At 44.0% G+C, this 20185-nt stretch overlaps 1 protein-coding gene across 2 annotated transcripts; it reads right to left on the bottom strand.

Annotated features, from left to right (window-relative positions):
- Nucleotides 1-4149: 4149 nt before the first annotated feature.
- Nucleotides 4150-14114, bottom strand: LOC110090992 (uncharacterized). 2 transcript variants are annotated; one of them, XM_020814919.3, is made up of 2 exons: nucleotides 8423-14114; nucleotides 4150-6053 (listed from the first exon to the last, which is right to left on the bottom strand). In XM_020814919.3, exon 2 carries the CDS (start codon nucleotides 6042-6044, stop codon nucleotides 4353-4355), a length of 1692 nt encoding a protein of 563 aa, XP_020670578.3. In that variant the 5' UTR covers nucleotides 6045-6053; nucleotides 8423-14114; the 3' UTR covers nucleotides 4150-4352. The 2 variants fall into 2 exon arrangements, with proteins under 2 accessions (XP_020670578.3, XP_072847949.2); XM_072991848.2 differs by having other exon boundaries at nucleotides 8491-14114.
- Nucleotides 14115-20185: the final 6071 nt, after the last annotated feature.

Below are 20185 nucleotides of genomic sequence, written 5' to 3'. Positions count from 1 at the left end.
GGCTAACAACAAGGCCAGTGGAGGTGATGGCATTCCAATGGAACTATTTAAAATCTTTAAAAAAATGACACTGTTAAAGTGCTACACTCAATATGCCAGCGAGTTTGGAAAACTCAGCAGTGGCCAGAGGATTGGAAAAGATAATCTACATCTGGATTTCGAAGGGACAGAGGAACTAGAGACCAAATTGCTAACATGTGCTGGATTATGGACTGGAAAAGATCACTCACTCTACATCCCAATCCCAAAGAAGGGCAGTGCCAAACAATGCTCCAACTACCATTCAATTGCACTCATTTCACATGCTAGCAAGGCTATGCTCAAAATCCTACAAGGTAGGCTTCAGAAGTCCAAGAAGTACAAGCTGGATTTTGAAGGGGCAGATGAACTAGAGACCAAATTGCTAACGTGTTGGATTATGGAGAAAGCCAGAGAGTTCCAGAAAAAATCTACTTCTGCTTCATTGACGATGCAAAAGGCTTTGACTGTGTGGACCACAACAAACTATGGCAAGTTCTTAAAGAAATGGGAGTGCCTCACCACCTTATCTCCTGAGAAATCTATATGTGGGACAGGAAGCAACAGTTAGAACTGAATATGGAACAACTGATTGGTTCAAAATTGGGGAAGGAGTACAACAAAGCTATATATTGTCCCCCTGCTTATTAAACTTATATGCAGAATACATCATTTGAAAGGCAGGACTGGAAGAAACCCAAGCCGGAATTAAGATTTCCGGAAGAAATATCAACAACCTCAGATATGCAGATGATACCACTGTGATGGCAGAAAGTGAGGAGGAATTAAAGCCTTCGCGAATACATTAAATGAAAGAACCTCTTAATGAGGGTGAAAAAGGAGAACGCAAAATATGGTCTGAAGCTCAACATAAAAAAAACTAAGATCATGGCCACTGGATCCATCACCTCCTGGCAAACAGAAGCGGAAGATATGGAGGCAGTGACAGATTTTACTTTCTTGGGCTCCATGATCACTGCACATGGTGACAGCAGCCACGAAATTAAAAGACACCTGTTTCTTGGGAGGAAAGCGATGACAAACCTAGACAACATATTAAAAATTAGAGACATCACCTTGCCAACAAAGGTCCACATAGTCAAAGCTATGGTTTTTCCAGTAGTGATGTATGGAAGTGGGAGCTGGATCATAAAGAAGGCTGACCGCCAAAGAATTGATGCTTTTGAATTGTGGTGCTGGAGGAGGCCCTTGAGAGTCCCCTGGACTACACAGAGAACAAACCTATCCATTCTGAAGGAAATCAACCCTGAGTGCTCAATGGAAGGACAGATCCTGAAGCTGAGGCTCCAATACTTTGGCCATTTCATGAGAACATAAGACTCCCTGGAAAAGACCCTGATGTTGGGAAAGTGTGAAGGCAAGAGGAGAAGGGGACGACAGAGGACGAGATGGTTGGACAGTGTCATCGAAGCTACCAACATGAATTTGACCCAACTCCAGGAGGCAGTGGAAGACAGGAGGGCCTGGCATGCTCTGGCCCATGGGTTCAGAAAGTGTCAGACAGGACTTAAGGACTAAACAACAACATTTACTGTATCTCCCAGCTGTATTTCTTTCTTAACTAGAGTTACCTTACAAGCCCCACTGGCGGATTAAATCTATTCATTAGCATGTTGTTCCTTCTTGTTATCTATAGTCTGGGATTAATTTAGCCACCAATTATTGCCCTTGTTTACAGAACAATGCTTCCTGGGAGGGGAATTGAATATCAACAGGGGAATGAAAAGTTATTGCCAGGTGTGAAATGCTGCACTATCAACAACTTGTGCCCAGGAAACAAACATTTACTTTATTTAAGAACCAAGTATAAAGGTATAGTAAATATTTGTCATGTGTTTCCACTCTTACTTCTGAGGAAATGAACTTGATCCTCAAAGTTCCCATTAGAATATAGCAGTTAGTTTTTAAGGTGCCGCAATACTTTTGTCTTCTCTATTTTTTATTTTTTGCCTGATATTGTATTTCTGTCGTTGCAAATGTATTTTTAATACTGCTTTCACCTTAACCTTTTTATATATTTGTTTAATTATTTTAAAATACTGTAATAAATTATTGTTCTAGCTTTTAGTTTTTTTTTTTTTAATTATATAAGCTGCCTTGGATCCTTTTAGGAGAAAGCTGAATGAATGAATGAATGAATGAATGAATGAATGAATGAATGAAATGTACTTATCCAGGGGCTTCAGCTTAGTGCACTATTGGGCTGGCAGAAAATGAGGACAGAATTCCTGCATGGAAGTGGAAATTTCATCAGTGGTTGCTCCCAGAACAGGCCAGGCCTTTGCCATTCTTTCTTCTACACAGCTATTAAAGATGCAGGAGCCCTGTCATCATTTCCCATTGTGGCCACCCAGTTCCTTGCTCTTATGCTTAGTTGACTTTTTGTCTCCAATCCAGTGCCAAAAAGGGGCTGCAAACATTTGCCTTTTGTTGCCACTCCCCGTTTCCCCACTGTGCAATAGATACAATACTTTTGCAATTCGAAAGCCAACATTATGGCTTTAAAGGCTATCAAGATAAAAGTGATCTGTTCACCAGAGCATTGAATCAGGTAACAACGGTTCATTTAAATGGCACCATCCTCAAAACTGTTTCAAAATACTGTGTGCGTAGCAGCACATATTTTGCAATTTACTGTTAGTCAGTCATGTGCCTAATGGCACACCTGGTCACACGCCCCATCCATCGTGCAGCTAGCGGATTATGGGTAGCTGACAGTCTGCTGGTAAAGAGTTTCTTTTTGCTTGTGCCATTGCCGTTCTTTGTTCATGTAATGCAGAGGGATTCTTACTGTTGGTTTAGTAGGCGTATTTGCTGACATTTAAAAAATATTGGGCTCTGGCCAGCTGGGCCCCCTTTGGAAAATGGTGAAGGTGCCAAGTGGTGATTTGGGCAACCGAAGGAAAAACGTGTGGGGTGATTTGTACTGTTCTCTCTCTCTCTCTCTCTCTCTCTCTCTCTGAAGTCAAGCGTTCCTCCGAAGCTGTGCAAGAAAATAATTAAGTGCTGCACTGAACATAATTCTGTACACTTCAGATATTTCCCCCTGTTCATATCTTTATTTTTAAGCAGTAAAGTCATAATGGCTGAAATCCTATTCGTTAGCACAGTAAGTCACAGTAAGGCCCATCAAAGCAACAGAAGTCTCACGAAATCTCTACTGTTTCAATGGGCCTACTCTTGTTTACTATACTAAGGAAAAGGATTTTTTTTCAGTCACTATTTTACAACAGGATCTTTGTTTAACTGCTGGATAGTTCAGTGGTTTAGATATAGGCGTTTAATTCCCCACTGTGCCTACTTAACATGGGTTGGATTCTAGCTCTCCAGTTATAAGATGATGATTATCCACATGTTACAAATTTGTTTCTGACCCACATGTTAAACAATGCTTTTTTCAGGATGTTGTTCGAAGAAGAAGAAAGTTAGTGGCTATTTGCAGACAACAAAACAGAGTGTGGAGAAATGTTGCTTCAAGCCCACTGAGTGTATATTTGCCCCAAGAAATGTAAAAATGCCTCCTTCAAATTTAAAATGTGAGAGATCCTTCTGCAGCCTTACTTTTTTGTGTCTCTCAGCCCCTACAAAAATTTAGGTGTTTAGTTATGAGAGTTCCAGTGCTTAACTTCAGCCGAGTTGTGCTTATCAGAAACATAGTAAGTGCTGTTCTAAAGGCCAAAACAAACATTATGGATGACATTTCATTAGAAGAGGAAAATCTTTAAGGGATGGTTGTAGGTGAACGTTGCTATCAGGAATTTCTCTCGCTTCCTGGGATTGGCCAGTAGCTTGCTTTGTTTTCTGATTGGTCTTCAGGATGAGATTGCTTTGAAGTTTCAAACACAAATATCTGCCTGAATGAATCACATATCTCCAACATTGTTTTTAACTTTGATGTTCAGCATAATGTCTATTTCTAGCCCAAGTTTAATACAGAAATGCCTTCTCCCTGTGTCCCCTGTGTTGGGCCACTGATACTGGATAGAGCCCACAAAAAAAAACTTCTGGATTTACAATCTGGTGAAAAACTGAAAAGTCCCCCCCCCCGTTTGAATCATGAGCACCTCTTCAGTCACTTTGCTAGGTTAAGAAAAGGAACAGACAAGAATATCCGGTGCAGATCATAGAATTTTATTAGAATGCTTCCTGTATGGCTTGTGATTTCTCACTAGCCAAGTGTTCAAGGGATAAGATGGATCCAGGTGTAAAAGGTTAGGATTTCAGAAGTGAATCAGCAGGTAAGCCAGAAGACCACTTAACACCATTCAGGGTGGGATAAGGGCACTATTAAACGTGGAAGTGAAATTTGTCAACTAATAGAGATTGCGGTTGTACCGTATCATGCACAGTAAGCGCACAGACTCCTCTGTAAATCCCTCTCCAGCCCCTGTTAGGTTGAGGATGCCCCCAGGGTGGAAGGGGGACTTGGGAGAACAGACTGGCAGCCAAAGAAATTGTTGGGCAAGAGGGCTGAGGGTGGGGAGCCGCTCCGCTTGCGCCTCCCACCACTGAGGCAGGGAGACGTCTGCAGGGGCCGCTTCGGCCAAGTGCTGGTATCGGAACCACTCAATCTCTGGCACCTCTGCCAGCCCCGCGATCCCCTGCTCGTGCTCTGAACGGCTCCAACCCACAGCACCCAACTGCTTGGGATCGAGCGCCCGCACTGCTCTCAAAGTGGGCACGGCGGGGTGAGACTCCAACAAGTGCTCCAGCCGGTTGAGGCTACGAGCCAGGATCCCCCGGAAGTGCTCGGCAAGTGGAGGTTGGCACAAAGCTAAATGCCTTTCCGTTTTGGGGCCCAACCCGGCATCTACGTGGTAGGAGAAAGAAATGCGCAAAGAGTCCAGCTCTCCATAGATCCGATGGGCCAGCGGCTCACCTCTCTGGCGGAGAAATTGCGCCATATTTAGAAGTGCTGGGGCATGTTCGGCTGCAAATATTGCTTCCGCCACCAGCGCCTCATTGCCTTCCCCTAGAAGTGTCTGTAGCTTTGACATGAGAGACCCCTCCTCTTCATCCGTGGCGACAAAGTCCACCAGGAAAGGGAGATGTTCTGCAATGCCCACGGCTTTCTCCAGCCAAGCCTCAGGGCCGGTTTGGTCATTGGGCAGAGTCAGAGTCAGCCCCGACTCGTGCTCGTGCAAAAAGAGCTCATAACGATGACGGAGGCTAGCCCGCCGGCCCAGCGTCTCTTCTAGAAGATGGAGCAGCGTCGCCAGCCTTTCCAACCGATCTTGCCACAGCTCCATCACCAGCTCCAGTTGATGCAAGAGGCAAGGTATATGGAGAGCAGCTGATAACACCGTGCCCAAAATCCCATTGGCAGCAAAGGCCTGTATCATAGGGGCACTGCCGGAGGTTATCACAGCCAGCACCCGGTGGAATAGGACATGCCCCTCGCTAAGCACACGGGCCACAGCACGGGACACTAAAGCGTGGCTCAGCTGTTCCAGGAACTCTACCCCAAGGAGCAATGGAGGCTTGCCAACCCTGTCAAGAGGCAGAAGAGAAATACCCAAGGCAGCACGCCCATCCCCGGTCGTTGCCTCATGTAGGAAAACAAACGCATCGCGGTGCCGTAGGGTGCGCCGAAGAGCTGATTCGTGATGTCGAGCCAAGGCTGGAAGAAAGGTGCGGTGGATTTGGGCCATGGATGGGATGGGGCGTCGAGCCCCCAGCTGATGCAGAAAACTCTCAAAGAATTCCATCTCAGAAAGCGGGATGCCTGCCTTTGTGAGGGCCTGGAGCAGAGATACAACTAACGGGTCTGGCTTGGCCAGAGAATCTGAGCGACTGCACCTTGGCTTGGCGAGTTCGGCTACACAAACCTGTCCCTCGGAGCGGAGGGATGAGGCAGAGACCTGCCTACGCATCAGGGAAACCCTTCGGGAACCACCATCCATGGAGTGGCGACCACGGGAAATCTGTACCGGTGTCTCCTCCTCCCCAAGCAGGGAAGAACGGCCATGAGCGGTCTTGGTGGGTGTCTTGCATAGATTCGCCATGGGTCAGCTCTGAAAGATAGGAGACAGAGAAGCAAGTGGGGGAAAAAAGCAGTCCTTCTCTTAAAAGAAAACGATGATTATCACTACCTCCAGTTGAAAATGCCCCATTTCTAAACCCCACCTAAGGCCAGATTAGGACATGCTGAGAATTTAAAGTATGCTGGCTTTAAGAGCCTCCTTAGGGAGGGTCACATGCAGACAAGAACAGGACCACTGCCTCTTTCACATTTGTGTAGCTGGCTGATGGGTCATTGGCTTGGAGCTCCTGGTTGTGGAACCAGAGGTTGGGAGTTTGATTTCTTGGTCACCGCATCTCTTGGGAGTAGAGGGTACCCTGTGGGGCCTTGGGCAAACTGCACAGGACTACAGCCCCAGCCCCACCCCCACCCCCAGAAGCAGCACATGAGGACTTTGTATCTTGGAAACCCTACAGAGGGCTGCCATAGTTCAGAATAGGCTCAAATTAAAGGGAATTTCAGCTGGTGTGTCTGGTCATAAAGCCAGCATAGGTTAGTGTCTGGTCATGTAGCTGCTGAAATTAACCTTTTGCTGGAGACCTGTCTTTTTCACGTCATATCTTACGCACAAAATTACAAATAATTAGTACTAAGCTAACTTAAAACATACACACACACAATAATACAGAGTTCTCTTGCAACTGGAGGCTCTGGCTGCAGTTTAGTTAGCTTGTGCTAAGATCTGCCATTGCCTGCTCACCCATTTACTCCACCCTTGTCAAAGGGCTCTGGTTTCCCTTGCTACAGAAATAATGGCACCAGGAGATGCAGATGCTCCTTTCTGGGAGTTCTGCTATCAAATACATTCCATGGGGGGCATTTACTGTTGCTCCATCTTGTGCCTTTGCAAGCAGAATAATGCAGAATTTAAAATTTAAGTTGAATCCCTTCTTTCCGACTCTCCTTCCATCTGAGAAAAGTGTGCTGCCATTTTTCATAATAAATGTGCCATCAAGTCAATTCTGACTTATGGCAACCTTTTTCAGGATTTTGTTAGGAAATTTGGAGCTGTTTCCCTCTTGTTTTCATCAAAGGAAGACAAAGAACAGGTTTTGGTGGTGGCCAGGATGAAATGAAATGAAACCTGGTGTGCCAACTGTGCCCCTTCCTGGATCTGGCCACAGTGATGCATGCTTTAGTTGCATCCCAGCTGGGTTACTGTAATGTGCTGTATGTGGGGCTGCCTCTCAAAAGTGTTCAGAAACTTCAGCCAGGTCCAAAATGTGGCTACTAGATCGCTAATGGGCTGGTCACAGGGACCACATAACCCCTTACAGAAGCTCCACTGGTTGCCAGCCCATTTGGGGGCACAATTCAAAGTGCTGGCTCTAACCTATAAGGCTGTACATGGCTTCGTGCTATTTTGGTTGATCTGGAGCTGAGAGAGTTAAATATCCGATTGTGGAGCCAGACGTTGGGAGTTCCATTCTCCACTGTACCTCCAGGGAGGGAAAAGCCAGCTTGTGTGACCTTGGGCAAGCTGCACATTCCCAGAGGAAGGGAATGGTATCAACCATGTCTGAATACTTTGTACCTAGAAAACTCAGAAAAGGATCAACGTCAAGCAGAACTGGCTTGATGGCACACAATTATGATGATGAATGGATTACTCCAGCATGGATTTGGGAATTTGTTTTATGGCCCACAGGGGTTTTAATGTTTTTAAGAGATGCAGTGGAATATATTCTAATTTAAGAATGATTTCACCTGCTTAGTGAAATAGTGGCTGTACTGCTTTTGGGAGACTGCTCCGCCAGCTCTGTCATGACACAGAGGTGACATTGTCCCTCAATACAGGTGGTAAAATCACTGGGACTTGGCCAGAAGACATTTCTTACTAGGTAAAACCACACCCAGTCTGTTAGCCTTAGATCAGCCAAGAATGATGGCCTCTAGCAACCTGAGACACATTGAAGCTGTTGATTCTTTACAACATGTTGTTTGTCTCAACCCCAGACTCTCTTTGCAGGATAACTCCCTCTCTCAAGGTAAAGCCGGTGGTGACTGGTGCCCAGAATGGTTGGTTGGTTGCTCACTTTTGGGCAGTGCTCACCCCAGACATTGCTGGGACAAAGTGAATATTCATAGAAACACGCAGAACACTCAGAGGAAGATAAGCAGACATTCTCACATAAACACAGAAATAGGGCCCCTGACCTTCCTACCTTTGATAAGGAGACAGGTAGAAGGGAGCTGACTGGGTGTTACTTGAGCTTCTGTTGAGGCTACAACTCCTTAGTCCCACTGGATCAGCCATCACTGGTTAACCCCTCCCAACTTTTGTTTCCACCAAAACACCAGTTAAACCCCACCAGTGCTATCATTCATTATTTCCTTAAAACAGAATCATAAGACACCTACCACACTTCTCATACAACAGCATCCAAATGGAGAAGTAGATCATAGCCAACCACCCCTTGCAGCCCTACCTCTTATAGTCTCAGGGGTTTCACCGGCATCCTAGCTCCTCCCAAACAATTAATACCAACAACTGGGATTATGTCCTGGGAGAAGCTTCTCTGAGGGTTCTAATAATGGTGTTGGGTTGTCTACTAAGCAGCAACAATCTTAGTTGACAGCCTCACACAGGCAAAAATAAAACATTTGGGGTAGAATACTCCTCCCTTTTGTTTTAAATGGTGAGAGGCTACATGCATCCAGCAACTGTATGGGGGGTAGAAGCAAACAGGTGATGCTGTTTCCATCAACACCTCCCTACAAGAAGGAGTACTTTCCCTGTTGATTTGTGCCTGTTTCACGGCAGTTAGCAAACACACAGGCTTTGCCTGTTAAGAAAAGATGTCGGCTTGGGTCACAGGAGGAAAAATGGCATTTATTTCAATGAATCTTATACTAGGACATCTCTTTAAAGAGAAACCTCAGCATTTAGAAGTAAAACCGAGCTGGTTGTTTCCCCAGTATTTGGACCCTAAGATGAGATTGGTTAAGTCAATGAGATTTCATGTCAGTGCTGCTTTAGTGACCATCCGAGTATTGAAAAGATGAATAACAACTTGGTCAAAAGGGTAGGTGTGTTAGTGTTGGATGCAAAACAACCTTCAGGATAGGAGGGTGCAGTCATTTTGTCTTTGGTTGACAATATCTTCTGAAGGACTCTCATAAAATAAAATAAACGACTATAGAAAGTGAGCACAGGAGCCACGCAGTTGTCTATGAAGATTTGGCAAATGAGCAGCCAGCTGATCAGGTCAGTTTTATAGCATCTACCTCTAAAGAGTTTTTGTATTTGACTCTGTAGTATGGGGGTGTGTGCGGATTTTCTTTTTAGGAGAGTGACATCTAAATGGCTTCCCTATGTGAAGGAGAAACTGAATTTGGATGTAAAAAGCCATTAGGGTAGCAGGTAACCAATGTAAGATCTAAATGTATAGCGGCCCGTCAGATGGTTTCTCTGTTTCATAGTCTTGTCTGTTATGCTGATCTAACTAGCTACAGTACTTGTAATAGACCACCAGAACCCTCTTTTTAACTAGCAATAATTTGAGTTATTGAGAGCATCATCTTGTGCAAGGAAGGAAACTTGTTTCTCATTTTGAAGGCACCCAGTTCAGTTCAGAACCAAAAACACAGCCAACTTCTCATAAGGGGTCTCACAAATGGAGGATTTATGTCCTCTTTTGACATTTAGTGCTGGAGGAGCACACAGTTTACTGGGGTGTTCATACAAATGTCTCTTCTTCCTTCTACGAAAAACACCTCTTTAAGCGTTCTTTAGGAGACCTTTAAAGAAATCCATTTCCCTGCTGAAACCATTCTGCTGAACTGTAAATAAGAAGTGCTAAACTCTGCCCCCATAGTACTGTGATGGTACAAATAAGCGACAGCACTATTTGTTTAAATATAAAGCTAAAGTAACCATTTAATATAATTCTGTCTTCTTTCTATTGTTCTGCCTTCACTCTAAAGTAAATTTCACACTATGTATCTGTGAATAAAGCATTCTAGATTTTTTTCTGCTTTGTTTCACAGACTTGCTGTTTAGTCGTTCAGTCATGTCCAACTCTTCGTGACCCCATGAACCAGAGCACTGCCTCCCGGAGTTGTGTCAAATTCATGTTGGTAGCCTCCTCCTCTGTCGTCCCCTTCTCCTCTTGCCTTCACACTTTCCCAACATCTGCATCTTTTCCAGGGAGTCTTCTCTTCTCATGAGATGGCCAAAGTATTGGAGCCTCAGCTTCAGGATCTGTCCTTCCTGTGAGCACTCAGGGTTGATTTCCTTTAGAATTGATAGGTTTGTTCTCTTTGCAGTCCAGGGGACTCTCAAGAGCCTCCTCCAGCACCACAATTCAAAAGCATCAATTCTTCAGCGGTCAGCCTTCTTTATGGTCCAGCTCTCACTTCCATACATCACTACTGGAAAAACCATAACTTTGACTATGCGGACTTTTGTCGGCAAGGTGATTTATCTGCTTTTTAAGATGCTCTCTAGGTTTCTCATTTGAGGGACGTGGTGGCGCTGCGGGCTAAACCGCAGAAGCCTGTGCTGCAGGGTCAGAAGACCAGCAGTCGTAAGATCGAATCCACGCAACGGAGTGAGCTCCCGTCACTTTGTCCCAGCTATTTCCAACCTAGTGGTTCAAAAGCATGCAAATGCAAGTAGATAAATAGGGACCACCTCGGTGGGAAGGTAACAGCGTTCCGTGTCTAAGTCGCACTGGCCATGTGACCACGGAAGATTGTCTTCGGACAAAAACGCTGACTTTATGGCTTGGAAACGGGGATGAGCACCACCCCCTAGAGTCGAACATGACTGGACAAAAATTGTCAAGGGGAACCTTTATCTTTACCTAGATTTGTCATAGCTTTCCTCCCAAGAAGCAGGTGTCTTTTAATTTCATGGCTGCTGTCACCATCTGCAGTGATCATGGAGCCCAAGAAAGTAAAATCTTTCATTGCCTCCATATCTTCCCCTTCTATTTCCCAGGAGGTGATGGGTCCAGTGGCCAAGATTTTAGTTTTTTTGATGTTGAGCTTTAGACCATATTTTGTCTTCTCCTCTTTCACCCTCTTTAAGAGATTCTTTCATTTAATGTATTCGCGAAGGATTTAATTCTTCCTCACTTTCTGCCATCAGAGTGGTATCATCTGCATATCTGAGGTTGTTGATATTTCTTCCGGAAATCTTAATTCCGGCTTGGGATTCATCCAGTCCTGCCTTTCGGATGATGTATTCTGCATATAAGTTCACTAAGCAGGGGGATAATATATAGCCTTGTCGTACTCCTTCCCCAGTTTTGAAACAATCAGTTGTTCCATATCCAGCTCTAACTATTGCTTCCTGTCCCACATATAGATTTCTCAGTAGATAAGGTGGTCAGGCACTCCCACAGTCAAAGGCTTTTGCGTAGTCAATGAAGCAGAAGTAAATGTTATCCTGGAACTCTCTGGCTTTCTCCATAACCCAGCACATGTTAGCAATTTGGTCTCTAGTTCCTCTGCCCTCCAAAATCCAGCTTGGACTTCTGGGGGTTCTCGGTCCACATACTGCTGAAGCCTACCTTGTAGGATTTTGAGCATAACCTTGCTAGCGTGTGAGATGAGTGCAATTGTACGGTAGTTGGAGCATTCTTTGGCACTGCCCTTCTTTGGGATGGGCCACTGCCCAATCCTCTGGCCACTGCTGTGTTTTCCAAACTTGCCGGCATATTGAATGTAGCACCTTAACAGCATCATATTTTAAGATTTTAAGGCCCTCTTATCTCTCCTTGCTATTCTTTGGACGTCTGCATTCAATTTTCTGTAACTTTCCCTATCTCCCTTGCATTTTGTTTCCCTCCTCTTATCTGCTATTTGTAAGGCCTTGTTGGAAAGCCACTATGCTTTCTTTCATTTCCTTTTCTTCAGCATGTTTTTTGTTGCCGCCTCCTTTACAATGTTATGAGTCTTCATCCATAGTTCATCCATAGCCGCCCAGAGACCTTTGGGTAGAGTGGGCGGCATATAAATTAAATTAAATTAAATTAAATTAAATTAAATTAAATTAAATTAAATTAAATAAATAAATAAATAAATAAATAAATAAATAAATAAATAAATAAATAAATAAATAAATAGTTCTTCAGGCACTCTGCTCACCAAATCTAGTTCCTTAAATTTTCACTTCCATTGTGTATTCATAAGGGATTTGTTTTAGATTATACCTGAGTAGCCGAGTGGTTTTTCCTAATTTCTTCACTTTGATCTTGAATTTTGCTATAAGAAGCTGAGTGCATTTAGTCAGAACTCTCCACTACGACCTGTCCATCTTGGGTGTCCCTGCACAGCGTAGCTCATAGCTTCTCTGAATTACTCAAGCCCCTTCGCCACGACAAGGCAGCAATCCATGAAGGGGCTCACAGACTACCTTATAATCATTTTATTCTCAAACATATCAAGATAATGTTTTTTGTCTTTGATGTTATCAAATACTGGCACTATCCAAATTGAAAATATAGTCCACCCGGCAGATATATGCAGAAGCAACTGTCCCGGTAACAGGTCTTAATTTATCTCTGTTTTTCTGCCCCTCTCACACGTTTGACTTCTGTCCCAGAAAAAAAAAATAAAGAAAAAAATGAATAGGTAATGGGAACAAAATTGGAACTCTGGATATGGAAAAAAGAAAAAAGAAAAAAAGAGAAGAAGACAATACTTTAAAAGCAATGAAAGAGTGTCCCACAGACTGAAGCTCTTCAGTTGGGAACAATATGTTATATATTTGTTTCTGCCAGATGTTACAACCACAGTACAGTCTGTGACAACCCTGGAGCACTTCATAGGCACTCCTGAGGGAAGAATACCGACAACTGATAAGTCTGATTTGCTCTTTATTCCTTTAATTCTTCTTGTGAAAACAAATATGACATCCATGGGTTGATTGATATGATTTATATTGTTCCTTACTCTCAGAACTAGAACTGAGAATGATTTACAACAAAATAAAAAACCAGTGGATACAAACAGGTACAAACATTGTAATACTAATTTTAAAAAAAGAAATTAAAGGTCGAAATCTTGTGGGTTGCTGTACTAAATTGCACTGGAGTAGGCCCATAGGAACAATGGAAATATAGGGAGTCACCGCCTCTATATATTCCATTGATTCAAATAGGCCTATTCTAACTGTGACTTCCTGTGCTGAAATGAACGGCAGGGAGAACTTAAAAAGCCAATTTAAAAACACATCCAAACAAAAACAAGCAGCAATCTGTTAAAAGCCCCTTCTCTCTTAAAAGCCCCTTCTCCCCAGTCAGTCAGCTGCTGAAACCTGTCTGAACAAAAGGTTCTTGTTAATGTTTTGTCAAGTCCCTTCTGACTTACGATGACCTCATGAATTAACGACCTCTAAAAAGTGCTGCCATTAACAGCCTTTCACAGCTCTTGCAAACTCATAGCCGTGGCTTCCTATATTGTGTAAGTCCGTCTCTTGCTTGGTCTTCCTCTTTTTCTGTTGCTTGCAACTTCCCCCCCCCCACATTCTGGTCTTCGCCAGTTAGTTTTGTCTTCTCATAATGTGACAGAAATACAATAGCCTCAGTTTAGTCATTTTTGACTAAGTATTCTATGGGGAGAATTCAGGTTTGACCTATTTATGTTTTTTTTTTGCAGTCTGTGGTACAGTATCTCCAAAGTTCTTCTCCAACATCATATTTCAAATGAATTTTTTTTCCTGTTTGCATTCTTTACTGCCTATTCTTTCTCCCTTTCCCCCCCCTTAGAATCATGCACTATGCCACTTTCTGGCAAACCAAGGCAACCATGCACCATTTCCCAATATATTTTTTAGAAATTCAGCTTTCCCCCACTCCTCCTCAGAGAGGGACACAGGAGAGGAGGAAAAGAAGGATTTCTGCCATTCTTTTTTATGAGCCTCACAGCACACTGGTTAAACTGCAGTGCTGCAGTGAAAACTCTGCTCACAACCTGAGTTGGATCCTGGGCTCAGGTAGCCAGCTTGAGGTTGACTCAACCTTCCATCCTTCCCAGCTTGATAAATTGACTATCCAACTTGTTGTGGGGGGCAATATGTAGCCTGCCTAATTAAATTGTAAACCACCCAGAGAGTGCTTTAAACCAGTGGTCCCCAACCTTGGGCCTCCAGATGTTCTTGGACTTCAATTCCCAGAAATCCTGGACAGCGGAGGTGGTGGTGAGGGCTTCTGGGAGTTGCAGTCCAAGAACATCTGGAGGCCCAAGGTTGGGGATCACTGCTTTAAACAATATATAAGAAGACACTTTGCTTTACTTCTTGAAATCTAGCACTATGTCACTTGAGTGTCAAGCCAATGCAGTGGTATACCATTTTCCAATTCCTTTTTTTACATTCCCTCCACTCTTTATGGAGGGAGATCCAAAAGAGGATGCACGGGCATGGAAGTGAAGAGAGGAACAAGCTAATTTTGGTCACTTTATAATGCAGTGTGGTTTTATGTCCCGATACCAACTGATGGTCACATGTGAATGCAATGGTCACAATAAATGGCATACCACATTTTGAATCTAGATTGTGCTAAACAGGGTCACTTTGAGATGCAATATCTCATTTGAATTCCTTGATTTCATGTGCAAGGATTGACCACGCTGCACATCAAGTGACTCTGTACATCTGCTTCTTTCCTTATAAATGGAAAGAAAAAAACACAGTAAGATACAAACAAATTCATCCTTGCCCTCTCCTGTCTCCTCCTCTGTGCTTTGATTAAGTTGCTTCATAATCTCAGGAAATTGAAAACTTCTTCCTGCTCCCCTGTGCAGGGGGAGAGAAGAGGAAGCTTTCTTTTTTTCCTTTTTTCTTTTTGGTGACATATCACATTGGTGTTGCTTCGAAAGGCTTTAAAGAAAAAAAGCCATTTTTTCGAGTCGTGCCCTTCTCTTGTCAAAATCAACTCGACACCACAGAACATGTAGTTAAACCACAATCAAATCTCAAAAGTAATTCCAGGGTGCTGAATTAAATGTGGTGTTTCACTTGGTAGAATATCATGTCATGTCTTTTCTTCTGCCAGATTCTTCTACCACAACACTGCCCGGTGCGACCACAGAAGAGACTCCTGGCACCATTGAACCCGTGGTGCTGACAACCGGTGAGTTTGAATCTCTTTCTCTCTGTCTTTTTGTTTATTTAGTCTGAATTCTATTTCAATTTCAATTTATTGTCATTGAACGTATATACGCCGTATACACATACAACGGAATTCACAAAGAACTCTCAGAGACCAGACCAAAACACACACACGCTCCCAAAACCCCACCCAAGAGCTCATAGTGTGCACACAAAACATATAAGAAACATGATTATGGCCATCTAAACAAATTATAGTATTATAACAGTGTATTCTTGAAGGCTTTCACGGCCGGGATCTGATGGTTGTTGTGGTTTTTCAGGCTGTTTGGCCATGTCCTGAAGGTTAGGAAGAAAAACCTTCAGAACACGGCCAAACACCCTGAAAAACCCACAACAACCATTATAACACTGTTGAATTAAAAAAAAAATCAGAAGCTCATTTTACGTACCCTGAAAATGAGCACTAATAGGTTAAAATTACGTTTCTCAGTAACAAAAAAGTTGCTTAAATTTTGTTGTAGAAAAAATGTCTGTGGATTTTTACATTACAACAGAGGTGTATGTTGCCACGTCTTCTAGGGAGTTCTGGAGTCTAGGAGTGTACCTATACTTTGCAGGCATGGCAGTTTGCTGCCATTTTAACTGCTATAGATCTATCATATGGACTCCTGGGATTTGTAGTTTGATGAAATGCTTAAAGGTGCATGTTATAAAGTTCTAGGGAGTTTTCTTGAGTTCTTGGTGAGAATTTGGAATGCCTCACCAATCTGAAAATCCTTGGAATCTTGAGAATGGTGGCACAAATGTTCAAGAGGAACCAAACTGCTGTAATGTTGCAGTGACAAAACCAGTATGTGCTGAAGGGCTCTAAGATGCTTTTTATTGGAATACAAGATATCTAGATTTTTGGGGGGAGGGACCCATCTTGTACCCTTCAGAGATTCCAAGCAGTTCCACTTCTGGGTCCTTGACATTATCTCTCTGTGTTTCTGGATCTCTTTGGCATGGGATATAGGCAAATCTTCGGGTCCGAGTCCCAGGGTGGATCTGAGTCTTTTGTACCAAGTCCTAAGCCCCAAACCCCTACTTCTGAGTGCCTATTAAAATCAAGCTCCCCCCCCCAATGGGAGTGAGTGGTTGGATTAGCATTGACCTCACTTTATTTTTTTTAAAAAAAGTACTTTTGTTCAATCTGACTAAAAGGGATCCAAACCATCAGTTGAAATCAACTTGTCACCACACAAGACTTCCACACAACATTCCTAACCCCTGATAGTGTAGAAACTGAAATACTGTCCCGATGATTTATCAGCATTTCAGAAGTATTGTCTATAGGTCTTTGTGCCTTAATCCCCCAACCACTAGCTCCCACAGATATAATGCAAACACCCATCCTGGGGCACTAGTTACTCATCTGCTTAAAAAAAAAAGGGAATGACATGGCAGCTGCAACATTATATTTCATACACATTTGTTTCTCCCAGAGTCTCCTGACATGACAGGGAAGCCTGGGTGGTGTCCTGTGCGAAAGTTGCCTCATCCCCATCATGGCCGACCTCATAAACGAAAGAAACAGAAGAAGTTCCGTTTCTCTTCAAAAGAGGACACTGGCAACCAAAAGAGGACAAAGGCAACCAAGAAGTGGACACAATACGTTTTCGAAAATATGTGAGAAACCAGGCTGCAACACTGATGATGACTGCCTTGGAAATTGGAAGTGTTGTCAAATTGCCCGGTGTGGGATGAAGTGTGTGAAACCAGTGTTTTCCCAGCACTCACATGAAGACCAGAGTATTTCTTCGGAAGAGCCATTGTCCTAGTTCCTGATGACAAAGGGCCAAGTTTTGGTAAGTAGAAGACTAGGCTGCTATTCAAGTTCCAAGCAGCTCATTTGTTGGAGCCACTGCTGAGCCAGGTTTCAGCAGTGTGGTTCATCTTTGCCTACCCCCCCCCCGGATGTCGCAAGACTTCTAAGTTCCTTGAGGACAACTCGGGAGTAGAGGGGGAAAACGATAGGCTATTTAAGGGCCGTTCTTCTCTCACTCCTCCCTCTTCCTTTGCTGGCATCAGTTTAGGATGGAGTCTGCTGTTCGGCACTGGTTTAGCCGCGTGCTAGATCGTAGGCCTGCACGGTTCAGCAGTCGGGAATTGGGTGTGTGTGTGTAGCATCAGCTCCCTCCTGCAGTTTGTTTGGCTTTCTCTCAATTTGAATTTAGTTTTAATTATTTTCTCTTGATTTATTAATTGTTAATTAATTGAATTGAATTAGATGATAGTGTGAAGGGGAGGTGTCGCGACCGCACGAATCATGCAAATCGCGTTCCGGTGCGAACACGGCTTGTGCAGCTGATTTTGTTTTCGGCTAGGGTTTGTTTTACACATTGTTTGGTTTACATTACATATACACATACACATACACATACACATACAATAAATAAATAAATAAATAAATAAATAAATAAATAAATAAATAAGCCCTGCCTAGTGTATTTTGACCTAGACTCTACAGAGAAGAGGCATTCCATCTAAAAAGCTGCTTATGTTCAGTGTGGACACTAGGGGGCACACCTGATCCACTCTTTCTCAAACAGGAAGTCTCTTTTCTTTCAGAACAAGAATGGAATTCCAAAGAGGAAGCAGGGCTAACCACAGATGGCTCATCCTGAAGCAACTCTGCTTTTTTGAGTTTGATCCACTCCCTTTAAAAATCAAGATTTTTTCCAAAAATCTTGATTAAAATACATCTTTACAACTGATTTGCAAGTTGGATGTGTCCTCATTTCCTGAGCTGAATGAGTTAATGTGACATTTTACTCTTTGGGGGGAGGAAAGGCCCTCAGAGAAGGGAAGAACTGGGGAGCCCCACCCTGGAGACATCTTCCACAAAGACCACAGCCTCCCTGGTTGCCAGGGATGCACACAGGGGAAATGTTCATTTCTGATTTATTTATTTAGGATTTGTTTTGTTTTGTTTTGGGAGAATGCATCTCTTCCAATCCACTTCCCCATACTGCTCCTTTTGTTTTCCACAAAAGGGGGTGCCTCTTTCAAGTTATTTCATTCTTCCCCCTCAATTGCAGTGGGGTCAGCCACGAGAAAGTGGGGGGGAGGGAGGGGAAACTGTGGTGCAGGCAGTGCTGGTACGGGGACAAGTGAAAATGCACGGCAAAGCCAAGAAAAATTCACGGGCAGTCTGAGTTTTTTGTTTAAAGAAATCTTTTAGGTTGAAGAGGCTGTCTTTCAGGAATCCATGAAAGACCTGTAAAAGGAACATAAGGGCCTCTTTCATGTCCCTGTCCTCTCCCAAGATGGTTGACATGGAAGTTGCATCCCTAGTGGTTGCATCTGAAGTGCTGTATTCAGTCTGGACCCCCAGAATTAGCATTGACCTCATTTGATGAATAAAATGCACATTTGTTCATTTTTTTCCAGCATCCATGATACTGGTATTGTTTCCAGTATCCACACAATGCAGGGCTGACACTATAGTGTCAATGGATTCAAAGTGGGGCAAAACCCCTTGCTCTCTGGGGTCTTTTTACACCACCTCTGGGTTGTGTTGCATTTTTGTTCTGCTTTCCTCTGATTTGCTCCAGTGCACGGTCTGTTTCTGGACCCCAGTGCTTTGGTGATACATGCTGGTTGTAAGAAGGTCCTTCTCCAGCGGGGGGGGCACTTGTGGTGAAGGCGGGAAACAGACACGGAGGCTCATCACGGGGTTCATTATTAAACACTTTATTGTAAACAGCTTCCAACTCTAAAGGATCAAACGGATCTTGCAACAACCGATCATTCAACAAATGGTACTTCTTAGGACGAACAGTAGGAACCGCGGTTTGTTCGCCTAGAAGGGAGCTGGCCCAAACTTCTCCCTGTCTGTCATCTGACGTAAAGGCGCGCTCCTCAGTGCACACACCGTGCCGCAGCAAGGGTGGCGGGCCCAATCTCCCTCTAAAGGTTTCTTCTGATATTCTGGCCCGGGCCGGATCACACGTCTCCCTCCCCCAGGATAGTTCAGGGGGAAAACTGAAACCTTCCATTCCAGGGGCTCAATACCTCTGCCTTTGGCTCCCAGGAATGGTGGATCCGGCAGTAGTCCCCCTCCGGTCATCAGATTAGGGAACCCCGATGTTGCTCCAGACGCTTGACTTGGGTCGAGAATGGGCTCAGTCTGGACCCCTCGGTGTCTTGGTCTGTTCACGTTTAAGTCTGTCCAAGTTCTAAAGTCCCGCGCGCCTCCTCCTTCTTTTATCTCCTCCCACATAATTAGATCCACCTCCTCCCCTCCTTCTTCCACAAGACACACCTCTTCAGCCCTCTCAGACACCACCTCTGTTTGGTCCAGTTCTATCAGCACCCCTTCCACACATCCGCCTTCCTCTACATCTTCCTTTTTAACGGAGGACGGCACACTCTCTCGATCACCTTCACACGCCCCCCCTTCCGAGTGGGCCGTCCTCGACTCCAGTTCGGGCTCCCCTTTGTCCTGTCGAGAGAAATAGTCCGCATTAGAATGGGCTGTCCCCTTTTTATACTGCACTTGAAAAGAATAGGGTTGTAAGCTTAGATACCACCTGGTAAGTCTAGGGTTGGTATCCTTCATTCGGTTCAGCCACTGTAAAGGGGCATGATCCGTCACTAAAATGAAGGGAGCTCCTAACAAGTAGTATCTTAAGGCCTGAACGGCCCATTTGACTGCCAGCGCCTCTTTTTCTATGGTGGCATACTTCCTCTCCCGGTCGCTCAACTTTTTACTCAGATACATTATGGGGTACTCTACCTCTTCCTTTTTCTGAGATAGTACTGCACCTAGGCCTCTGTCCGAAGCATCCGTTTGCAATATAAAGGGAATAGAAAAATCAGGAGCGAAGCGACTAGGCAAAGATGACAATACCCCTTTTAACTCCTCAAAGGCTTTCTGTTCCGGTGGACCCCAATCTATTCGGCTCTTCTTCCTTTTGCGGGTTAAGTCGGTGAGAGGGGCAGCTACTTCTGCAAAGTGTGGCACAAATTGCCTATAATAACCAGCCAGTCCTAGGAATTGTTGGACTTCTTTCTTA

The sequence above is a fragment of the Pogona vitticeps genome, chromosome 2 (genome assembly GCF_051106095.1).
Source record: "Pogona vitticeps strain Pit_001003342236 chromosome 2, PviZW2.1, whole genome shotgun sequence".
Lineage (NCBI taxonomy): Eukaryota > Metazoa > Chordata > Lepidosauria > Squamata > Agamidae > Pogona > Pogona vitticeps.
Note: the sequence above shows the minus strand (reverse complement) of the source record. Positions and strands in the feature narration are given on the sequence as shown.

Excerpts from the sequence above, each read along its gene's own strand:
- LOC110090992 (XM_020814919.3), bottom strand. The coding sequence starts at position 6,044 with ATGGCGAATCTATGCAAGACACCCACCAAGACCGCTCATGGCCGTTCT.